Source organism: Plectropomus leopardus, chromosome 20 (genome assembly GCF_008729295.1).
Source record: "Plectropomus leopardus isolate mb chromosome 20, YSFRI_Pleo_2.0, whole genome shotgun sequence".
Classification (NCBI taxonomy): domain Eukaryota; kingdom Metazoa; phylum Chordata; class Actinopteri; order Perciformes; family Serranidae; genus Plectropomus; species Plectropomus leopardus.
This window is the reverse complement of record NC_056482.1, coordinates 5,021,144-5,046,395: the sequence shown is the minus strand read 5'-3', so window position 1 is coordinate 5,046,395 and position 25,252 is coordinate 5,021,144. Positions and strand designations below refer to the sequence as shown.

The 25,252-nt window shown below is 41.0% G+C and overlaps 1 protein-coding gene across 1 annotated transcript in view; it reads left to right on the top strand.

Moving 5' to 3' along the window:
• Nucleotides 1–23,495: 23,495 nt before the first annotated feature.
• The window catches only part of LOC121960063 (netrin receptor UNC5D-like), an 89,742-nt gene continuing 87,985 nt past the window's right edge, over nucleotides 23,496–25,252 (top strand). Inside the window, 2 exon segments of the mRNA XM_042509661.1 lie at nucleotides 23,496–23,517; nucleotides 24,937–25,143. Of these exon segments, the coding sequence (XP_042365595.1) occupies nucleotides 23,496–23,517; nucleotides 24,937–25,143 (229 nt within the window).

Below are 25,252 nucleotides of genomic sequence, written 5' to 3'. Positions count from 1 at the left end.
TAAGTGGATTGCCGGCGCCCTAAAGCCGATTTATCTGATAGATGTTTGGACCTGGTCCGTCAGGCTGACCTCTGGGGCAAACTGTAAATTAGATTTTTTCTCCACAGCACAGACTGTGTTGCTATGTCACCTCTGTTTGTCATCCCTCGGCAACCTGCGAGCAAAAGGAATCACTTGGTTTACAGATATTATGAACTCCGCAATTGCGAGCGTGCCGCGTCCCCAGAGACCAGGCATTGTCGTGGACGGTGTGATCCCATTATCACGAGACAAAACCGAAAAGAAAAGACAAAAGAAGAGGTGGAGGAAGAGGAGTGTTCGGGCCGTGAGTGATAGATGGCGCGGCAAAGGAAATGGTCTGGAAGAGAATGCTGCGTCAAGCAGTCAACTGGCCAGGCATCGATTTAATCTTGTGCACTCTCCTGATTTGACCGTGTCACAGCGAGATTGAAAAGCCTAAGTAGATGTGGGGCTGTGTTCACTCACCTGAGCACAGTACACTGATAAGCCCACAATGAACCCAAAAGTGGGGCGCCAGCACTGGCCGAAATAGAAGGGGGTAGAACATCACAAGACACAGGGTAAGACAGCTGTTTCAGGCCTGCTAACAAGCAGCTAAATCCACTAGAGGGGCTGGCGTATTGATTTATACTGGGGTAGGAGAAGTCGCAAAGCTCATGCAATTGGATCCTTTGTATCCAATGGATTTTGACTCAGATATCTACAGAGATCCCTTTGGCTCAAAGACCATCGATCGAGCTAAAGAGATTTTTATCTAATGAATATTCTAATTGCTGTCATATGAAGCAGTGGTGGTTAACTGTGTGAAGAATGTGTGTTTGAATAGCTTTGATAGATTCTAATAAAGCATGAGGATTAAGCTGTGGTCTGATGTTTATGTATAGCAGAAGGAAATTGATATTGATCCCGAGGGCAGCCATTCTGTGTTTTCCTGTCGTTCCCCTTGCTCATCTTTCCCGCCCTTGCATGGTCTGCTGTACCGGCGCACAAATGTCACACAATAATCTTTAATTAAAAAAGAATTTCTCCATGAATCACGCTTAATTCAAAATTATCATTTTTTGACATTTAGCCCACTCGCACTGCATTGTGGGATCAGTCGATGTTCAGGATTAGCCATAATCCTGGGTATTTGGAGAACACATTCATTAATGGAGAAACGTGTCCAGACAAAGTATGCACACTTTTGCTGACTTACATACTCGAACACATTCTGCCTCACTGGCTCGACTCGATGCACCAGGTCACCGTTACTCTTCACCTCTCCTGTTTGTCTGCATATCATGCATTGGCGCACACACACACACTCGACAAGCTGCATAAACAGGACTCCCACAGGTCGACACACTGTGGACCTCTCTCTCATGTTTTTAAGATTGAGTGGCAGATTCACCTTGACCTCCTGTGACTTGGCTGTTATTGTGTATGCCACTGTTGTGCTCCAGGTCTCCCATTAGGAAGATCGTCTGGGACAGTCAAAACAACATTAATTTTAGTTGCTGTGATCATCACAGGCTTTCATTTTTTTCCTTACTGACACATTTCCCAGCATTTCACTGCTGCGAAGATTGACTTGTCATAAAACTAGGCTGTGCAGTACAAAGATGCAAATACTAATTTGTTTCCCATAGAATTAGATTAGTGTGGAGTGTATGTGTGGTGGTATCTGCCTGTGTGTCCCTTTGTATCATCCTGTGGCCCCTCTCTAAATGTGGTGTTTTTTTAGAGTCTCTGAATGAGAGCTCTCCATGAGTTCTTTTTTTCCTCAGCAGCAGTTTGTGACTGGCAGGATGAATAATTGATCAAATCAATGGACAAGAGGAGCAGCTGCTGTGAGAAATTGCAAACTTTTAAACCTAGCAATATGAATGGGAAAGTTTCACTTGTAATGCACCTAGTGCTATACTGCTCCATCTGTGCACAGAGTACGCTTTGTGCTCCAAGACTGTGGTGCAATGAAACAAGGTACAAAGTAGAATTATTGTCATTTTTCTTAAACGTAGAAGAAATGAAATTAAAATTGATCTTAAATCCTGCTACATCTTTTTGGCGTTGGAGGAGGAGTTGAAGCAGCTTGGTAGTCTGGTGGTTCAGCAGCGGATACTTCTTTATCTTTATAGTATATATATTTCAACAGCACTCCTAATGAACGATCCAGCTCCAACACAAGAAAATCTGTTTGTGGTGGCAAATGTTTTAATTGTGAGGGGGGGGGGGGGGGGCACCAAAAATAAGAGGAAGTTGAAAAAAAAGAGAAAAAGGATTGTAGTATTTTTCTTTGTTCAGGAGGTAGAAACCCTACAACTACCAGAATGCACCACGCTGCAACGGATCAATAAATGCCTCTGATGGTAGCAAACTTGTTGGTTTGGAACAATGGCGGTTGGCTGGCAACAAATGATTTTGTATAACAGCTGAACAGTAAGCTAAAACCTGTTTTTGAAAACGGGTCTGTGTCTTGATTGTCGTCGATATTCTTAGTGTCTGCGGTGGTGGCATGGGTGGCGAGCAACATGAAAATATGGAAGTACAGCCTCTAGTTCGAGCAACAGCCTTAGAGCCAGCGAAACTCCGCCAGATAGCACCTCTTAGATGGAGGGAAGTATACCACAGTTCATTTACACATACTACCCACATTGTTATGATAAAAAGCTGGTTGAAAATTGCAAAGTATCCCTTTAATCACCATGGATGACACCTTAGATATACTCCGCTTCATCACATAATTTCTCATTAAATCCAACAGCAGATAAAATAGTTTAATTCCTGAACTTAGCAGTCACACAGTGTAGACCCCAATGATGCCACCTGCATGGATTTAACTGCGTTGCCGCTGCCTTTACAAATTAGTTGTTTCAAAATTCCAAATTAGGCGTTATCTCTGATCCTCCAGGATTTGCAAGCTTACATGGCATTATTCAAACATTGCTTAGGCAGTGATTTATTCACGAGAAGAGCACATACATCTCTGCTCCAGCGGCATCCTGCTTCGCATTCACACAGCTGCTCACATGTGGGGGTTTGTCCTGTGAGTGAGAGGTGATGGTTTTGACCGAGGGGTTGAAGCTTCAAGCTGTCAAGGTCTTCTAATTGAGGCGTTATTGCCTCTGATGGTGGGCTCCGGCAGCGGGTTTATAGTGGTCTTAACCTGTTAATTAAAGTCCAATAGGATTTCTAATGAGGAGAGAGATACTGCCTTCTGTCTGAGACTGTGTGCAGATGCAGCCACCTAGACGTTCCTCCGTGATGGAGCTCAGGCAGATCCGTAGTTCTCATTATATCCATATGGACAGCTGATTGCACAGCCTTCCTCCTTATGGCGGCTATAGTCTTTTAGCTAGCTTTACTCAGCATTCTCTTCCTTTAACTTCACACATTGCTGAGATAGCAAACCTCAATGCATAGGTAGCCCACAATACCTGAGACACTGAGCAATGACTGTGCCTCCTCCTTTTTTTTTTTGTTTGTCGTGAGTATACGTACGGTGTGCACAAATAATCAGGTTACGTAAGGTGGAATCTGGGACACTGTGTGCAGGAGGATGTGCCACAAGGTGCTGAGCATGCCCCTGCTCGCTTGCTCACTTGCTCATTTGCTCATTTGCTTGGTTATTTGAAGTGAAGCTTCATTTGTGTGACAACTGCAAAGAGATTTGTGTTGACATACTTTTGCCTTGTCCATCTAACCTTGACAAATGAGGGTGTTCAGCCTTAAAAGATCTTGATTCTTGTTGTTTTGCTGCTTTTTTTCTGTTTCTTTAAAGATTCATTAGGAATCCCTGGTACAGTACACTGGGACTCTAAGTTATTAAGGAGTAAAATGGTAAATTGTTCATTAGTAATGTATTGCACAGGGAAGCAGGGACTTTCATCTGCTTTGCTTGGTAGAAATCATATCCTTCTGTCAAAGGACGAGCTTGTTAGATAGCACCCGACTATATACTTCTGTATCTGATTTGAATACAACCTTTACCTCAACTTTCATCTTGATCACAATCCATTTACTGCAGAGCTTTTTGCAGCCCAGTTGTCAGAATAAAATGCTGGAATTTAACATCCCTGCAAACTAGAAATATATATTGCATCTGTGCACTTCATACATATCATATCAACATTTCTTAAGTGGCTTAGTTCTGATTACATGTATATGAGCTGAGTTTCACATCAGGAGGAGGAGATGGGGGATGTTGTGACACCAGGCGTGACAGCTGCCAAGCAGCAGACAGCAGCAGAGAGCTGTTAGAGTACAGCAAAACAACAAAAGCAGGCATTTTTAATGATATTTCCACTCATTTTTTTTGCAGTCAAACCAGATATTTTAAGCCAGAACATGATCTTTTTATAACCCTAACCAAGTGCTCTTATGCCTCCACATTAGTGACCACCATGGAAGGGGGCTTTATGTTTTTAGGTTGTCTTGTCTTTTACAGAATTTCTTTGAATTTGACCACTTGCATTCAACAATAAACCGATTAGATGTTGGTGGTCAAAGGTCAAGATCACAGTGACCTTGTTTCTGTCTCATTCTTGTGAATATCTCAAGAACGCTTTGAGGTAGTTTCCTCATATCTATATCTCCACTTGAACTCAAGAATGTATTGTTTTGAAATTTGATGGTCAAATGTCATGGTCATTGTGACCTCATTAAGCCCAATTTAGACCTGAGAATGTACAAATTAGAATTTGGTGGTCAGATGTCAATGTCCCTGTGACCTTGTGTCTGTCTCAGTTTTGTGGATGCAATATCACAGGAACATCTTGGGGGAGTTTCCTGAAGTTAGGCACATTTGGAGTCAAGAATGTACTGTTAAGATTTTGGTGGTCTAAGGTTAATATGACAACATTTTTGACGAATATCTAACAGGATCTCATGATGAAGTGAAGACATTTTGCATCCAAGAGGTCAATTGTCCACTTCACTGTGACATCAACATCAACAGTGACGTCACAAAATTAAAAATTGAAGAATTGACTTTAAACATATTGGCTGCATATGAAACTTACAAATTTAACAAACATACAAATGTGTAATATCAGTGGTTTGCAAAAACATAAAATACCAAAATCTATTGTGGCATTGAGTTGTTTTTCGGCTGGAACACATAATCACCAACTACTCAGGTTGCATTACTGGGGCAGTTAAAAGAAACCTTTGAAGACCTCCACTGGGACGTAAAATGCAGGACAGACTGGGCTCCAGTGCGTCTCTTTGAACCACTGGCCCCCCGCTCGCTGAAGAAAATTAGAGATGAGGTGACAGTGCTTGGTGAGAGAAGCAGTGCAGGATAAAGTTACTCGCTTTCTTGCATTTTTCAGGGACCATTAGTGATCTTTCCCTTTTGATATATGCAAGGTGCTTGGAGACATGGAAAAGCACTGTACAGGTGTTTGATTGTCATGAATTTTATATGTCATGGGACCACTGACTGCTTTCCTGCTGGGCTTCTGACTAACCTCCATTTTCTTTAGCTTAAGAGCCAACCCACAGCGTCACAGATTCCTTCGTGTTTTATTTTTCATCAGTACCTTATCTTTAGGAATAATACCATGAGTAAGTCATTACTGGGTGGAGGAAGATTGTGTGGACCATCTATTCTTCTGGGTTTTCATAATTCTCCAGAGGGAAAAGGAAAGTGGAGCTGAATGAGTCAGACTGATATTGGCGGAAGTTAACACCTTTTTGTATAGTAGAAAGAGTGTTTTCAAATGATAGATAAGCCTCTGAAAATGTTCAAGGCTTCCGTGCAGCCTTAAAGCTGAACTTGAAACCTTGGCTCTTAATCTCTACTGTAAAGCTGGAAGTCAAACTGTGGAATATTATGTGCTGCAATCAGACCGTCACAGGTTGAACAAGGATATATTCTTATACAGCACAATTCAGTTTGAATAATGTTTTGACTTAATGACTTCTAGTTTGATGACTGCAAAACCCATCAGTTATAGACTCATTCATGGACAGGCCAAACAGGCTAAGTTGGCAAAATTATGGCAGAGAATTCACTATACTGTACAGGTCAGATGATTTAGTATTCCACTTCTGTAAGTTTAAGGACTTGCGTGAGGTTTAAAGGCTGACATTTTCTGACTTGTAGTCCCTAGCATTGGTCAAGCTTTATCCTACAATTCCTTTCATGCACCTTAGTAGTTTAGTCATTAGACCCTGCATGAAAAACACTTGTGTCTTTCAAACTTTACCTCCACATTTTTTTATACAAGCTTTAAATTCTCCAAGCTTGAGCTGAGATAACCCTGATGACATCACTTGGGTTGTTTCTAGGTATTTCAACAAGTATTGGATGGACTGAAATCCAAAATTTTAACAGACATTCATGGTGCCCAGAGGATGAAGCCAACTAATTTTGGTGATCTATAACATTTCTCTAGCACCATCAAAATCCTGATATTTGCAGTTCTTTTTGTCAAATTTCTCGACAACTAATTCATGGATTACCATAATATTTGGTATACTCATAGTCTCCAGAGTATACATTCTAATGACTTTGGTGACCTTTTGACTTTTTTCTCCAACAGCATGGTGAGGTACATATTTGTGGTTTAAGCAAAACGTTTTGACAACTATTGGATGGATAATACAACCTCTCAGGATAAATTGCAGTAATTTTGTTAATGTTGATTTTCATCCAGTGCCATCATAAGGTCAAGATTTATATTTTTCCAATACTTTGGTTCATGAATAAATAGGTCTACCTTCAAAATCAAATTAGCAAATGTTAGCATGCTATCACATTAAACCAAGATGGTGAATGGCTAAACATCAGTATGTTCACAGTATCATAAGCCCCTTTTACACAGCCTGTGAAAGCGGGAATGACTGGCCATTATTTTGCCTCACCATTCATTGGAGAGACTTTATGTGAGACTGTAAAACACAGATTACCAGTTAAGACTGGGCTATTTTTTTGTTGGGGGATAATGCCCTGCAGTGTATGACAAGTTTTAAAATGTTTTTTTCAGTAAATTTGTTGTTATATTTACGGATTAACAAAAAAATAATAGATCAATAAAAAAATAATAGATAGATTAATCAAAAAAATAATCAATTAATTAATCGATAAAAAAATAATCGTTAGGTGCAGCTCTAGTTTAGTGTAAAAGGGGACTTAAGAAGGGACCTTGTAGCAGCCCTACAGCACAATCGCTGTAAAAAAGGCTATTGTTTGCATATTAGCATGCTGATGTGAGCATTAGTAAAGCCCCACAGAGCTGCTAATGTGGCTGTAGTCTCTTTGAGACTTAAGAAAACCCTCCAGAAACACAAAGGAAATTCTGCACCAACGAAGTGGCACTCTGCATGATGACTAAACAGATCTTCATGTGTAAAATTGGCGGAGTGCCCTGCTGGAAAATGTAAAAGCAAGCTATAAATTTGATTTATCAAGTGTACCCTCCAGAGCTTTTTCTTTACAAGTTGCATGGGTAATGCAACACAAATAAAAGGCAGTAGGCTATTATGGCTAATGATAGTGAGGAGTGTGACATTTTTCATGCAGTCCTGCTGTATTAGGAATGCAACACATTTCAAGTTTAATCACCATTTCTTTAGCACAGAGACATGTATTCTTTAAATGAGCCCATTAAGCAACCAAATACTGTAAAAGAGCCAATTTAAAGGTGTAGTAGACGAGGTTCCTCATTTGTAAGATGACATCGAACCCAATGCATTGACGTAAATTGGAATTGTTTTTCCAAAGGCTGCTGAGTCTCAGTGGTGAAGTGACACTTTCCAGATCTGAAATAACATACATCAGCAGCTTGCCTTGTTGGTACACAGCCAAGTCATGCACCTACTTTGTAATTTACGGCCAGCTTTCACCAATACCACCACTCTGTGTCAGCAACCATTTGTGCTGTCGTTAAAGCCATCGCCATCAAACTTGAGGCAAAAGTCTTTTTGAAAATTTGCCACTTTATCATGTTGCTATACCCACTACTCAATTTGGACATTCTTTGTAAAAACTAAACATGAAGCCAATGAGAAGAAGGAGAAAAAACCTTCAAGGATATCACCCTCCATAATCAACCTTGTACATAACGACAGATGATTAATGATAATAATACCGAAGCTGTGCGCCGAGTCATTTCCAGGATATTAACATTTTTATTGAATCTCATTTTACCCTGCCAAACATTTCATATGATGACAAAACAGCATTGTGTAAAATAAAGTTTAGTGTTCCAAACCTTTTTCACACATACGGCCACACAGCGGTAATTTATTCATAAAATCCTTCAATAATAGAGTTGCACTCTTATTTGCGGCCTGTGCTGAAGCTCTCAAGAAAAAGTGGGAGGAAGAAAATGTGCGAAGAAGAATAAGAGAGGATTGTTTTCGAGGGTTTTACTTATTTATTGAGGCCCCTTACAAAGAACACTCACATTAGAGTGAGCTGTCAGGTTGCCAGTGTGATCACAGCCGAGATTGTATATACCACACAATGCCTTTAATTATGTCGCTGTCTCTTCACTGTCAGAGAAGACAAAATGGATCAAAGGCTATACGGCAAAGAGTAAGTAAGCAATTATCTTCTTTTGTCTGCTATCACTGTCAGTCAACGGAGGCTTGCTTTCTAAACGACATCAGAGGAAAAGCAGAGAATCAGCGCTGATAGATGAGGTAATAATGGTGCTGCATATAACATGTTATTAAAGGCATTCCATATCTGCTTCATTACTCAAAAGTGACTGGATTGTTCATGCGATAAGAACAAACTAAGTGAAAAAAATCAAATCATCTCATCCTAGTCTGGAGGCTCTCCAATATTACGCTCACTCTCCTCTAGAAGTGGAGATGATTAAACTGATTCAAGTGGTGGGCTGCAGACTAGTAAGGTAATTTTATTGTTGATAATAGTTTGCCATTAGGTTTATTTGGTTAAAGAAAAGTTTCAAGATGTCTCCTTTGAGGAGCAATATCCCTGTATAAATAAATATGTGAGACTCAACTTGTTAAAGAGAAGTTCTGAGTATTCAGTAATTCAGTATTCAGTTCATACAATATAACTTTCAAAGCCCTTAGATCCCTTTAGGTTACTGCTCACTACATAATAGACATGTCAGCTGTTAATTGTTAATCAATCACTCGCCAAGAACATTTTTGACTGAGTAGGCATATCGGTCTACAGGGTAATTTTGCTATTCCAGTGTTGCCAATTTGTCACTTTTCAGGGTTTCTTTAATGGGTGTTAGTCTACGGAAAACAGACATAACCAAAAACTGATATCCCTACACAACTTTCTGTCTTGTAATCAGGAGTCTTAAAGTTGTTTTGGGGGTCTCACACTAAAAGATCTTTTACCAGGAAGATTCCCAAATAATGTATCTGGTCTTCAGAAGACATTTTGTCATGAAAACACTCACAATAAATAACACAGAAAATAGAGTGATGCCGTGCACGAGACAGGATTTTGTTGTTGTATAACCACATGTGTTTACAAAATATCCTGTTTACACCATGAATGTTCTAAATAATACATCCATGGTTTCCTCACGTCTTTACTATTTATAGCCTGCTTCCTCTAGGTGCAAAAACAGCTTTGGTCTGTGTTCCTAATGCAACACATACAGCAAGGTTTCTATTGTTACACATTTCCCCTCAATCCGTGTCTTGCACTCTCATTAGCTGTAACTCGCCAACAGGTCCCCAACAGGTCCAGAAATTTAGGCCGCCGTATATCTGGGAAGCGTCTGCAATGCATTGGCGAGCCTCTCGGCTCACGTCTTTGAACAGTTCACACATAGTCCTCAAGCACTGATTTGAGAGCACCGTGCCAACAGCGATGTGCCTCTGATCTGGGTCTTTTGTTAGGGAGCTCCAAAAACTGTTGGCGAGTGGAAAAGCAGGGCTAAAGTCGTGTAGTGTGAACTAGGCATAAATTAAAGTTTCCTTCTCAGAATTTTAATTTCAGTGGAGATGTGTAGGCAGAAACCAAGTCTGGCTTTTTAACAATGCTTAGAACTTAAAGTTATACTCTTACTTAAACAACTCAGTCGTGGTTGCTTTGTTTAACACCTCTTTCTCCTGGTGACTATGGAGAATTGTGGGGAGGCAGATAAACAAACTCACGGTAATCAAGAAATCACTCAATGATTTTCCTTTTACCAGCATTTTATGAGCAATCAGGATACGATTTAATGCTGTACATGGCACAAGTCGTTTTTCACACAACAGCAGAATACAGTGGAAGAAGTTGGTTAGCTTGAAGCTGAGAAGTTGGAGGTGTCTAACCTGTCATCTGCAACTTTTCATCTGACAGCTCACTTTAGCTGCTCCTTCTTGTTCCATCACTCCGTGGAATATTTAAAACTGATCTGCTGTCAAAAAATGCAGAAACTGTCTTGTTTTGTAGATGTGTTTTTGATGAACAATCGCAGTCAGCACTAACCTCTGTGACTGCTTCACAATAAAAGCTGCCCTGTGTTTTGCCAGTTGAATGCCTCTGATATGACCTCACAGTGGTAGGAAACATTTGGTCTTCATTAGAAGTGCACCCAAATCCATGTACAGCCCATATATTTTGAAAGGCTGTGATCACCTGGCAAATGCTTTACGGGAGTAAACAAGGAGCCAGTCCCGAGCAGTAATGATTCAGGCTGGTGTGGTGCATTGGTCTCAAAATACCGGACTTTCATCCAGGACTTTCCTATCCAGACTCGTGTAAGAAACCGTGTGAACTTGGAGTTATTTTAAGGTACATCCTCACCATGTTTCTTTTTCTAAACCAACCACAGTGATTCTACTAGCCTAAACCTAAAGACACCCAACCATGTTTCTTTTGTTAAATCTAACCATAGTAACTTTTATTGCCTTAAAATATCCTCCGTAACTGTACGTTCATTGTGTAACTGTACATTTAGGACGTAACCTCATTCACGGGGCACTAATTCATATGATATCATACAAACTGTTGTTGTTGATTAAAACAAGAAAAAAACATGCATAGTTTCCTGTGACTTTAAATGGAGCTTGGGAATGGCGGACTCTGCCACTTACAATCAGAACTGCTATAAATAAAATAATAAAGTAATTGTAAATACATTGGATGGCTTAGGGCTGCCCCCAAAAGTCAGTGATTTTCATCGATTTTTTCATCAGTTGGAGACCCCTAAGTCGACTGAGATTGCTTCAAGCAGTTTATTTGTTTGTTTTTTTGCTAGTCAGTGTGCAGTGTACTACTTGGGATGTTTTTGTCCCAGAAATTTGCTGCAATGAGTGCTCGTCATATTCACACTCCTATTTGGTACAAGCAGCTGCATACATCAAGATTTCGTGTCAAGTGTCGACAAAAAATGTTGTTGCACATTATAGATCTGTAATTAGCACATTTAGCTTGTTCACTATATTACGTGAATCGCTACATTACGTGAACTCTCAAACTCTTTATGGAAAAAAAGAATGAATGGTTAATTATTAGTATTTAAAGAACCTGTCGAATGACATGATGTTGAGTCTGGTAAAGCCCTAGGATGGCTGGTGCTGACCATAAATAGTATCAAGTTTGATTTTATGAAAATGTTAAGCCTTTTAACTTTAATGACTGTTCAGCATATTCTGCTCAGAGTCTGAAAAATAAGCATCTAAAAATATCACCATAGGAAGACAGGTGACATTTAAAGAACACAAAACATTGACACCTCTTTTCTAGTTTGACAAATATAGTGCAAGCAGAGTTTAAGGAAAATATTTTAGGCAAACAACAAAATATTGAAGCAAAATACACTTAAATTGGTACTGTCCATCATTGAGGCCCACTTATTATAAGTTCTGAAAAGTCAAGTCACAAGTTTGAGTGGATTTGCAAGGATTATCCCTGCTCTCTGCGCTGATATACATGACTGTAAAGCTTATTTGTCATATTTTTAGTTTACACTCCTTGTTTCTTTGGTGGAAGAAAAAGTCTGTGAATTCTTTGACACACTGAATATGAAAGGCATATGCAAATGTCTTCAGCATTTTATTTAGATGAGTTTGTTTCCCTCCTAATATTAGCGTGTGCAAAATCTTATTGAGAAGTGGTTCACGGGACAGAAATGGGAGACTTTTTTTGTCAGTTTGACATCCAGGTAACCCACTTTTGCTTCAGCATGTTTACTCTTTGATTATCAGGAGAGCTGAGGGAAGCACTATCTCCCGCCTGCCAGAACCAGGCTGGCAAGCTGTCACAACACCGATGAAGACACATATACCACCTGGGTGTTTGTAGGTGACACACATTCACACAAACTCATGCACACAAACTGTACACACACACTCTGGTTTGTGCACATACACACGCTTTCTTAAAAATTGGTAGTTTGTTTTGACAACAGAATATATTCTTGTGGTGCTTTTATGAAAACTTTATATATCTGAAGGAATTAAGAAGTGTTTGTTTCATAGGAAGTGTTTGTGTCACATGACAGCGTGTTCACAGATCTGTCCCATTCAAATATAGCTGAGCCCAGTGATTCTGGTGTTGATGTCAACATGGACTGTTAAATTTGAAACTGCAAGGGTGAGAAACCTTAAGACCATTTCTAAAACCTGCATTTAAGATAATGAGCACGACCGGACAGAATCTCATTAATTTATGACCAAGTCTGTACTGGACCAAGCTCTTCTTTGCCCTAGCAGTTCCCCCCTGTTGGTCAATTGCAAAAACATTTTGGAGACATGTTTCAACAGCTTAATTTAAAATATACACCAAGTTTGGCGATTTTTGGGCCAAATTTTGCGCCAGGTCAGTGTACTTGTTTGGAACAAGTGGTGCCTCCTATTGAACCATTAAACCTAAAAATTAGGTCCTGGTGACAAATATCATGGTGGAACTACCACAGAAGCTGTTTTGATTATTTTTTTCTGTCAGATTTTGTCAATGCAACAGCATCACAACAGTGCAAGATGCAGTCCCGAAATTGTACAAGCGTGCAGTTGAGATCAAAATGAAGCTTAAGTTCGAAGGTGAGTGTGGTCTGAGCAAGTAGGTAGGAAGTATGGCAGTATGGCAGTAGGAAGTAGGAACAGGGTCATTGCCCCCCCCAACACACACACTTAATGCCACTGACGTTCCAATAAAGGCCCAAAATGAAAAAGAAGTCATTTTGCACAAAATACAACAAAAAATCCAGTATAGTCCAAAGTTCTTTTGGAAGGTGAGCATCTTATCAGAGACTCCATTTCTACTGTTCACACTTTGTACTTTGGCAATCTGCTTTGTAATCTCCATTCCAGCAATGCTAAAGCAACAGACGCCTGATGTACCATACACTCCCAAACTCTTACTTTGCCCCTCCTCACAGATACACAGGATAGATCTTGATGGGGAAGTGTGTGAGCAGTGCTTAATCCTTTATTTTCACCATCCAGGTGTCCTTAAACAAGGCTCCTAACCCCCCGCTGCTCCACTGGGGCTGCTGTCCAACAGATAAGAGCTCGGGCGTACTGAGCAGCTCCCACATGTGAGTGCAACTTTGAGTGTGAAGCGGGGGCTTTGCCGATAAAGACCAACAGACATTTTCTTGCCTTGTGTGAGCAAAAATGCATTGAATCCACGCAGGAAAAAGGTCTAAAAATGTGGTCGTATGAGAGGGAAATAGTCGATCAGAGCAGAGAGTCAACATTTGTCTGTTCATGTTTTGATTGGACAACATCTGGCATGTGTGTAAGAAAAACTGTGTTTGCCTGGGAGTGCTTCAGTTGTGGCACATACACCGTCTGTGTGTGCGTATGCGCGCACATGTCTGTTGTGTCCTGAGATGACAGATGAGAGGTTTGCATCAATATTTGAACAAAGCTCTCTGGCTTCTCTTTCTGTTGAGGCCATGCTGTTTTTAAGAGTCTGAGAGGCAGAGCTGAAATGTATTGCTTGTGTGACTCCCGTTGCAAAGAAATTACAAGTTAGAGAGTAGATTCAGAGCTGCAGGCGTTTCAGCAGGCTGACAGAAGTCACTGTGAGACTTGCCTGGGGACAGGGAGGAGAAGAACCTGGAAGGAAACGGAGATGGGATTTTAAATAACAGCAGAAAATCTGGTTGTTGCCCGGCTATCACCTTGACTTTTATCCAGTTTTTGGCAGGATTTTGGAATGACATGGAAACCTAGCTAAACTTTTACTGGACAGTGGAGTGTGTGTACATCCAGCTGGTGTGTTTCGACACATGGTCGCTAAGCACCTGTCAGTCTGTCAGGGAGGACATCTCCAGCCGTGGGTTGATGTGTTTTGATACTGTTGAAGGCCTCAAGGATATGGAATAATAAATTCACACCAATAATGCAACTGTGATGCAGTATTTTTTTATCTTCTGTATTATTCACTATACACAAGAAATAAATCATTCTGTAGTGTGACCAACACAACACTGGATACAGTACAAAATATACACCGCTCCTTTATATGTGCTAGATCAACATGTTATGATGAAATGACATAGATTGATGCATTATTTAGTATGAATAACATATCTTTATCTAGCTGTTGAATTAACTGCAAAACCCTTTCATCACAGTACAATATGTCATTTCAACATGTAAAGATGGAATATAATGTGGGAGGATATCAATACAGCATAGTATAGTGATATTTTTCTGGTACAAATTTTGTATCAATATAGAGATGCCAATGATTTTTATTATCATATAACTTATAATATTACAAATATAAATTAGACTTTTGGTATTAGAACAATTAATAATTGACTGCTTCCACTCACTTCCACTGAGTCCACTAGATAGAGGTGAGAAACTTTATCCTTTAATCTTATTAGATAAAACACACGCAGGGCATAATTTACAGTTAAAAAGAGATAATAAATTGCAATACATGTTATTGCAATATTTAGCTTATGGCAAAAAAGTTTAAAATTGCAATAATAATAATAATATTGTATTGTGACTGAAGTATCATGATAAAGTCGGATTGTGGGACCTCTCGTGATATGACCATCATGACTTAAATGAATAAGATAAATACATAAACATACATAAATAAGAACTGTAAAAAGAACAACAAAGCACTACAGAACAGGCTTGATGTGATTAACATATGAAAAATAAATATGCTTCTCACTGGTCTCCAGTTGTTAGAGTAACATTCACACAACCTAAAGTGCACACTGACCATGGCTTTACCACCTTGCTTGCTGTAAGCATGTTGTTATCTATCTATCTATGCATCTACAGTCACTCTCTGTGTTTACAACCACACAATCACCACAACAAACAATGTGATAAGTGATGATGTAGCTTGCACTTAAACCCAGCCTTGGCCATTTCACACGGTAGTACTGCAAGCATCAGAGTTTGCACTTGGCATTATACGCGTCTTCATCTAATGTCATTATCGTATGTCACATGGAGTGTGGGGGAGTGATCATGCACAGGAGGCCCAGTTTTTTCAGACGTGTTTGTTGCTACCAGCTGTGACAAGGTGGCGACACCTGGTATTGTTTTCACCTTCTGAGTCTCTGTCAGTGTGTTATCATGGCAAGTAGTGATCCTGGTGACAGCTGTGGCGGGAACTAGCACAGAAACAGTGTATTTTGCCGGGTGTTTATATATCTGTCTGTCTGTCTGTCTGCAGTCTGTGGCCACTTTTACACAGAGATCGCACTGTAGAGCCGCAACAAAGCCCCCCTTTTATATCACCCCTGCACCCAACCAATGGTGGCATCATTCCGCTCCAGTGTGTCACTATACTCTGCATCACGGCATCGTGCAACCAAAACAGGCTCGACAGGCGTGACGTTGAACACATAAGCCTCCGCCTCTTGGGTGACGTATAATCCACACGTCGGCAGTGCTTTATAAACAATAATAAAGGCATAACATGGCAATCACAATCATTTACCTTCTCTGTTATATGGCAGCTGATCACAACCTCAGATTGGAGGGTAAGAGGCTTCTGAAACTCAATGTTTTTTCAGTTTACGCAAATTTAAGGCCGCTGTTCTGCTTATTTGAATTAGCGGTTATGCTAAAAGCTGTGTTTTAGATCTCCAAACAAATTCATTATGTCTTCAATGAATCTTGTCTTTTTTTTGTTTCTTGTTGACAGACAAGTATTGTCAAGGTAAAATTTAACACTCTTTAATACTTGTCTGTCAACAAGAAACAAAGTAAATGCTTAGCAGTAGATATCTCTGCAATACAATACACAGACATCTTGGACATAATGTCAAAGGTGCGACTTCTTCACTCTGTTGATAGGGTTAGTTCATTTTTTGAATGTTTCAAACTGTAATTATGTCCAGATCTTACATAATGCACCTTTAAGGGATTGAGTTCTGTTACATAACAATGATATCGGCTTGAATGTGATTAATTGTTCAGCCCTAGTTGAATAGTGGGTAGTGTCTGCAGAGCACCAAACACAATCAGGCTTTTTCACGTGTTACTGCCTACTCGCCCCATTTGCTGTTGTGCTGGGAGATCAAGAAACCCCATCTTTGCCAGTCTAGCTTTCCCCTGTGGTGAATCTGTCTGGGCAAAAGTTGGCTTAGAACCCAAAAACAGAAGTGCCTTTCTTTTTGGACTCAGGTATACAAGCACTTCCTGAAAATGCGGAACATTTTTTTTTTTTTTTGTCTTCCTGCCTTGCACTTGGTTGATCTGAACAGATGCTCCCCCAGTGCTTCTCACTATCTTCAACACCCACCTATCATCTGCTTCACCAATCTCCCTCCACCCCCATCTCCTCTGCTAGCTTCACCTCTGATCCTCCTTCTCGACCATCCATCTGCTGCACGGATCTGCGTCAGTGCTGCCTATGAAGACACCTCACACTGGGCATATATAATTAATGCAGCACTGACCATTGCCAAGCTGTATTTATTCATGTATTTACACAGACACATTAGCCTGAAAGTCATTGTTTACACCCGAGCGACGACGCATAGCAGCAAATAACATCCACAGAATGCCCCCCCCCCCCCCCTTTACTAACTAACCACCTTATTTCTCAAACCTGTTGCTGAAATGTCAACATGGTGAAGTAATTAGCGAACAATTATGCCACCGGCTCTTAATTTACAACTAAGAATTAATTAGTAGATTTGTTTGTTAATTCATGGCGTAGCAGCTGCTTCCTGCTTATTAATACTGAATGCTGTCGAGTGAGTTAAAGCAGTTGGAGAACTTATCCCGTGATTCTGTCCAGTTTTTTTTAACATCTTGGGCCAATTTAAATGAAACTGGTAATGCGTGATATGTTTTTATTATTTTAAAACTGCAGCATTTCTCAGTTATTTAAAGGATGGTCAGTTCCTCTTGTAAGAATAATTCTGAAAATGAGATGTCCTGTAAAATGTTTTCGGCTTCAAGCCACTGATTATTGGACACCACATTAAAGCAAATGTTGCATTTTATTAAAGCCATATATTCTCTCCCACTCTCTGAGTTTCTGTCTTTCATGCTAACACACACTGTCTCCTTTTTGTTTTCTTTCATGCTGGCAATCCACACACACAGTGTTAGCGGGAGATGCATTTTTTGGTGTCACGCAGCTGTTAGTGGTCTGATATCAGAGATCACGCATGTGACACTGTGGATATTTGAATTGGGTCTGGGTCAGTGGACTGTATTCATGAAGAGCATGTGCAAAATAGCAAGTGCAAAAGGTACACAAATAGGTAAACTTGCCTTAAGAGCCAGAGGGAGAAAGTGGTGTTGTTGTGGTTTACTGCAAGTGCAAGGTCATTTATATCCATTACAAGTCGTTCAAACTGAAGCAAACATGTTTGGTGTGAATGTATCACAAATGGTTTCAGCCTCTGCAGGGAGGAAACTGTGACAACAGGTACCGTACCTGCTATGGATACAAGCAGAAAGTGGCCTTGATGTCCTTAACATCATCAGAAGGTGTTATTTTCTGAGACACTTTTCCAAATCTGATAAATACGTGAAATAAATCCACAGATTTTGAGCCATAATGCAGCCACAATGACCCGTGTTGACGATGTTGAGACATGACAGCCCTGTTAGGGGAGTGACATGAAGCTGCAGTTGTGCAACGACCCATATTAACCCAGGACTAATTGTTTTGTACGTGTTGTCAAAAGGACAATCAGATTGAGCTTGTATTTAGCATGTGTGTCAAAGGGGTGTAACAATTACTTCCTGTTAAGCGCAGCAGAGGCAGGAGGTTCAGGTTCAGAAGGCAACAGCCTCTTAAACACCAAGGATCTCCCTGTAATCAGTTCTGCATGGCAGGAAGTGGAGCTGCTTGGTTCCTGGTGTATTCTGAGCCTTTGTGCAGAATTTGGGGATGTGTTGCTCAGGCTGATGCTGGATTTTTGTCACTTGTGAATTGTGGTGGAGTGTCATTGGTGGTGGCCTTCTGCTGGGTGATGAATGAAAAGTTCACAGTGCTGACAGTGAAAAGGTTGAAGGATCTTATGATGATGTTCCTGCTTATCCAAAAGGACTTAAAGGGACAATTCACCCCCAAATCAAAAATATGTATTTTTCCTTTTGCCTCTGGCCTGTAGTTTCCAGTTATATATGAAATCTCCACCACTTGAAAACTCTCACCAAAACAATTTAGCTCGATAAATATCTACATTAAAGGTAAGACGATTTAATGTTAATTTTTGACAGAAACTTCAGGGTTCTCAATCTCGATATCAAAGACAGTACCCAAGAAACTGTTTTGTTGCACTCTGTTTCGACACCAACTGTGGATGAGTTTAACCAGCATGTCCTTGTTTTTGCAATATTGTGATCGAAGCACGATGAACTCACTTGTCCATGATCTTGAGTCTAAGCTTTAAAACTGAAAGGAAGAGTCCATGTCATGTGCAGATTTGACATGAGGTTTGGTGTACACCCCCTGCTTGTACACAGAACAAAAAGCAGCAGGAATAGGACACATGCCTCTTGGGGCCCAGTGTTTCTGTAGGATTGAATCGGATCAGCTGGTGTTTGAGATGAAAACAGGACAGCAGTTAGTCTGCCAGGAGATGAGGTTGCAGTGTGCTGCAAGTGGAGCCGATTTTGGCAAAACATCAGCCTGGCTGCTTTCTTCAGTCTCTACAAATCACAACGAGTGTGCCGGAGCAGCAGTCGTCTTTCTCTGTGTGAAGCAGCCTGTGCTACTACCCAAAGGCTTTACCAAATTAGTTCAGTCAGCTTGGGGCTCTTTCCCCCTCATTTCTTTTAGATTTCCACTAAAAGCTATGAATACATTGAACTGACAGAGGAGACCACACTAACCCAGTGCTTTTAATTTTGCACAAAGAGATGGAGCGTTTGCCGTACTTGAGGAAATTAAAGCGTTTGCGAGTTTCCCTTACAGGTTGCATCATAGCTGAAGCTGTATTAGCAGACAGTGTGTGCATTTCCAGGACAAAAGTTTGTGTACGAGACAGACAGAGAGGCAGAGAGAGGAAGAATGAGAGAGGGTGTTTGATAGAGCCATCACTCAGCCCTTTGGCAGTGATATCTTGTTTTCCTCTCAAACTGGGCTAGATGTATCTGTGCCCCTTGTGTCTTATTGCCGGGCTGAGGCATTGGTTGTACATCACTGTGAAAACTGTGAAGCACGGGGCACAGCGGTCTTCTGAATGACAGCGGCGAACCATATTGAGGAGAAATATTGGTCTTGGGCCTTTCCTGGAAACGTGCAGATGAACCAATAACAGCCCCACACCAGCCGCGGGATGTAAATGAGTCGATCATGTTAGAGCGGCAAACAGAAGCCCCACAGCACCATAAACACCATCTCATGCTGCAGCCACTTTGTTTGAGACACATCTCACATGAAACAGCATCAGTTTTCTCATTTCCATGTGTGTGTACAGGGCTGGACCTAGCAGTTTCATTGCCCTAGGGAGGCTAACCCCCCATACACACACACACACACACACTGACACACAATTGTCCTTATTACAAAGAGCTAATGGGAAAGCAAGAGAAAAAGTATATTAAGGCAGGGTCCTGCAGATCCTTAAGTCATTAAAATCATTAAGCTATAAATAAGGCCTTAATTCATATTAAAATGTCTTAAATCAATGTCTTAAAATGCTAAGACATCGGAAGTAGGCTACTGAGAATCTTTTTTTTCTGATGTTGTATCGTAAAATCTCAAAATAATTGGTGATATGTATTCTTAAATAATAAAGAAATAATTTACATAGTTTAACGTCATGCAGAGCTGAACAGAGAAACAAACAGCACTCATATACATTTACAACATCCAATCAGATAAAAATGAACAAGCCTTTTTTTAAGGAATGGCTACTTATATGATAACGTATGTTCATTAAAATTGTCCCTAACCCAAGTACCTGATGTCAGTTCATGTTTTATTTTTCTCTGTTATTGCAAAATTGTGTGATTTGTGAATTTGTGAATTGTGTCATTTTGTGCCTTCTTACCGACAATAGCCATGGCCAGATTGTTTTCGGGTTGCCCATCTGTCTATCCCATTCTTGTGAATATCTCAAAAACACCCTGAGGGAATCTCTTTAAAATTCACAAATGTCCACTTGGACTCAGTGATAAACTGAATTTGATGGTCATAGGTCAACAGTCAAGGTCACTGTGGCCTCGTCTGTATCATTCTTGTGAATGTGATATCTCAAGAACACCTTGAGGAAATTTCTCCTAAATTTGCACAAAAAATAACTTCACTTATTGATAAACTGATTAGATTTTGGTGGTCATAGGTCTATGTGACCCTGCATATGTGTCATTCTTATGAATATGATATCTCAGGATCACCTAGAGGGAATTATTTTCAAATTTGTCACAAACATCCAGGTGGACTTAATAATGAACTGCTTAGATTTTGGTAAAGGTCAAGGTCACTGTGACCTTGCATCCTTTTCATTCTCGTGCCACCATATCTCTAGAACACCATGAGCAAATTTCTGCAATTTTGGCACAAATGTCCACTCTGAGTCAAGAATGAACTGATTTGAATGTGGTCATCAAAGGTCAAGCTCACTGTGGCCTCACAAATATACATTTTTGATCGTAAGTTTAGAATTCATATGCTAAATTTGATAAAACATTTCACACACGTCTAACAGGATAAAATGATGAGGTGATGGCATTTTATATCAAAAAGGTCAAAGGTCAACTTTGTAACTGAGGAACAGAACTGGAAACATTTGGTGACATACTGAATTGGTGACATTAATCTTGTGGGCTCAGTTTGTCCATCTTCAACTGTGCTGATTGTGTAGATCTTTTGCGCAGCCTGTGTGTGAAGCATTCATGTTAAATGCAACTTGACTGTATTCCGGCTGCATACAACTGCAAGGCAGTTATTCTAGTTTTGTACTGCGCCCCGGATGGCTTTAGCCTGCACTTACTCACTTATTAATGATCTCCACATACACTCAACTCCACCTTACCCATTAATGCTCCAGCATGTTCAGTTGTCACCCCTCCGCATGGTCGTCTATAGGAAGATCCGCCACTGTTTGTGTATTTACTACAATGTGCAGTGCCAGAGAAGCATCCAATAGTCCCGGCTTGGTGTTGCACTCTGTGATCTATATGCAGCCATTTCAAGAGCAAAGACAATGTTATGCTGGTTCCAGAGACTGTTAAGTGCTTGTGTTTCCCCCCAGAGTCACATGTCCCGCCACCAGCCTGAGGTTAAATCACACCAGAGTGTCTCTCTGTGTGTCTTGCCTAATCTGTCTACTGCAACACTATCCCACCTGCTAAATAAAAAATGAAAATGCAAAAAGTCAACGGACAACTCACTCTGAAATAGAGCCCGTAATGCTTTGCTAAACCTTGCTCCTGTTGATATTCGAGTTTTAGTCGCTGTGGCATTAAACTGTCACGTTGGAGAGCATTACTATAATACCTGATCTATTAACAAATGAGTCATTATGGGGCTGTGGCTTTGTCTGACAGCTGCGCGTTTGAGTATTCATGTTCCCATCTATCATCGTCTGGATGCACACTCACGTCTATGTTTCGCATCTATCCAAACACAAACACAGCATGTCAATGCTACAGCGTGCAAAACAAATTGGAGCACTCTGTAGAAGAAAAGCTCGCCCGGGGCTAGTCATTTTGAAATTAAAAGCATGTCTCTTTGTTGAACCTCAGTTCTAGGAATGGGGTGAGAGAGAGAACGTGAACATGTCGCACGGAGGGGAGAGGGAAACCGAGCGGGTGCTGTGATTCTCGCAGCCAGGGAATCACACAGAGTCTTTTATCTATTCCCCTCAATCAGGAGACATCCGGCAGGAAAGGTAGGAGGATTAGATTAGCCAGAGAGAGAAAGAGAGAGTGGGTTCTCTAATCCTGATGGGGTTTTCAGAGGTACACCCATCACTGTGGAGGATGCAGTGTGCAGCGGGGAGTTTGGATCGGGAGGGGCGGGCGCGGGACGGTTTGCCTCGCTAAACCCTTCACACTTGCATGAAAGAGGTTCCAGCAAACTAGGGGATTAGTCAGAGTGTAATTACACTTGCGGGGCCTCAGAAGTAGCAGAACGTGCACTGACTGGAACACACCTCAGACGGGCAGGGGAAGAAGGGAGTAATGCCTCTTAAATGTGTTGCCAGTGTGTTGTCTGTGAATTCTTCAGCTGAATTAACTGTCTTTAGTGAACACCAACATCTGAGAGATCAAAGACGTCTTTATGGGACTACTGTCTGATCATCACGAGAACGTCTCCATCGTCTTCACTTTTAACGAGGTGATTGTTCCAGTCATTTATACCAATTTTTTTTGTTCTTTCTGCACAGAGGTTGTCAAAAAGGACTCATTGCTATAGAAAGATTGCATCGCAATAAAAACTGCTGCTTGTTTTAGATGTGTTGGTTCCAGATCTCCAGAGAGTCTTCCCCCTGAAAACTCCCATTAAATCAGGATTTCTCGCCATCCAACAAAACTGCATTTCTGCCGTTGCTATTTGTTACCATACAGAGAAGAAAAACAACACATATTGAGCCAACAGTGCAGCAGAGATAACCCTAAATGCCTCACATATCCCGGAGGAGCTCATTCACCTCACCCTTCAAAAAATACAGAGAGAAAATGTTTGCAGACAATAACACTAATGACATGAATTATTAAAAAGTCTACAAGGATAAGGATTTTTTTTAATCTAAAATGTTCAGAGTTTTGCAAAATCTAGTTGTCTGCAAAGTCCTTGTGTACTTAAAATATTAAACACCGTGGCCCTCAGGGGAATTTGTGCTACAGTAGACTTTCTGTAAAATCATTGGCTCTTCTCATTTCTCTATTTTGTGTCTCCTCCGTCCTCCTGCCTGTGACCCGGGAAATTTTTCTCTAAAGGATGTCTCCATTCCTAAAATGCATCTAAAGTAGAGAGGAGGCTTGGTGGAAGAGCTGTGAGCGAGAATGCACAGGTGTTTCCTTAGCAGCACCATCTTTTCAGCACCAGTGACATATCAAAGAGGCTTGACATGCAGCTGATGATACAGCTGTGCCACACAGCATATTGATATTGCTTTAAAATGCTGTGAAGCACTGGGGAGTCAAAATCCAATATGGCTGCTCCGTGCATCGCGAGTAGTGAAAATTGTTAGTAATCAACAGTTTATTTGCACTTCAAATACTGTCATACTGTCATACACACAGTACTGTCCAACAGCTATCCTGTGTTCCCACATTGTTTGCAGGGTTTCCCACATACTTGTTTATTTGTGGCAGGCGGCCACGATTAAATCATCTGCCAGCACAAATAGATTTTCTATTTTTGGAGCTGGACCGTTCAGTTGGAGTGCTGTTGAAATATAGTCTTTTATTTGCATTGTATCTCAGCGCACTGTGGGCATAGATGCAGCATCAAAACTCCAGGTGCATGGAAAGTGAAACTTAAACATTCATTCTGCTGGGTCCAACACCCGGGACACACTGTGTGTGGATCTGGCCTAAAGACTGGTATACACTGTGCGATTTTGGGCTGTCTCAGACCAAAGATGTCTATCATGAAAGACACATGGCAGTATCTTTGGTGTCCTACATGGCACAGTGAGAGAGAAACCATCTTACTGTGTGCGTGCTGTTACAGCCCGCGCCTACTGACCAACCGATGGAAATGCAGCGTAAAATGATGCACTGATCAGTGTGACACTGCTAAATACTAAATGCTAGTACATGGCAATACTTAGTGTGAGCTCCTCGATGCATAATTTGCATGTCAAGTTGGCCTCTTTTTCCCAGCCACGATGGCATCCATATTCTCCTCCTCTACTTTAGACTTTTTCGGCAGACATAAATGCCACTATATAGAAAGAGCTTGATTTGTTTGTTTACATTTTGCTCTTACCACTACAGCGGTGTAGATGGATGACGCACACCAATGACGTTTTGTTCTTGCGTATTGACGTCGTAGCCTGCGATTTAGTAGGTGACGTCATCACACAGTCTACATACATCAAAGTTGATGTTGTACTCAAGTTTGTTAAGATGTGGAAGAATATAGCTTGCACTAAACTTATAAGATTGCAAAAATCTTACAGTCTGCAGGAGGCTTAAGAAGCAAGGAGAGGAGGTGAGGAAAGGAATCAAGGATATATAAACTGAGAAATGAGAAGTGGGGGTTGTATTGTAATGCTGTGGCGAAGAATTGGCTGTGGGGACGGGGTGATGTTCTGTTGTTGTGTTATTTCTCACGCTGCGCTCCAAAACAATTTGTTTGAGGGAGACGTCGCTGTGAGGAGTAATGGCTGCTAGTTGGGGCTGGTTTCAGGGGAGAGGGAGAGAGTGAGGGATTGTGGAAGCCGGGGGAAGACAGAGAGCGGGCGAGTTTTGAGGTGTTTTTGTGTTGAAAACAACATTTCACTGCAGGGTGAGTTGGCAGGGAAGAAATCGGGAGATGCTTTGAATCAGCCACCCTGCTGTCGTTGATTAATAATTAACTTCCAGATTCTGTTTTTGTTCAGTCATTCAATTTGCATCTCTTTTCATTCTCGTTTTGTTCCTCAGGTCCCCGAGGTGAAGCGCTGCAGCATGGCCAGTCTGGGACTCTGCCGCACTTTCTGGAGGAGCCTGTTGACGCTTACATTGTCAAGAGTAACCCCATCAAGCTGCGGTGTCAAGCTCGGCCTGCTCTTCAGATCTTCTTCAAGTGCAACGGGGAATGGGTCCACCAGAGCCAGCACATGTCTCAGGAGCACACCGACCTCGGGACAGGTACAGCACACAGACATACATACTTATACTGACAAGGCCTGGGCCATATGGCTAAAAATGTTAACACATTATAAACTTTTCATTTTGCTTGATAACGATAATTATCTAC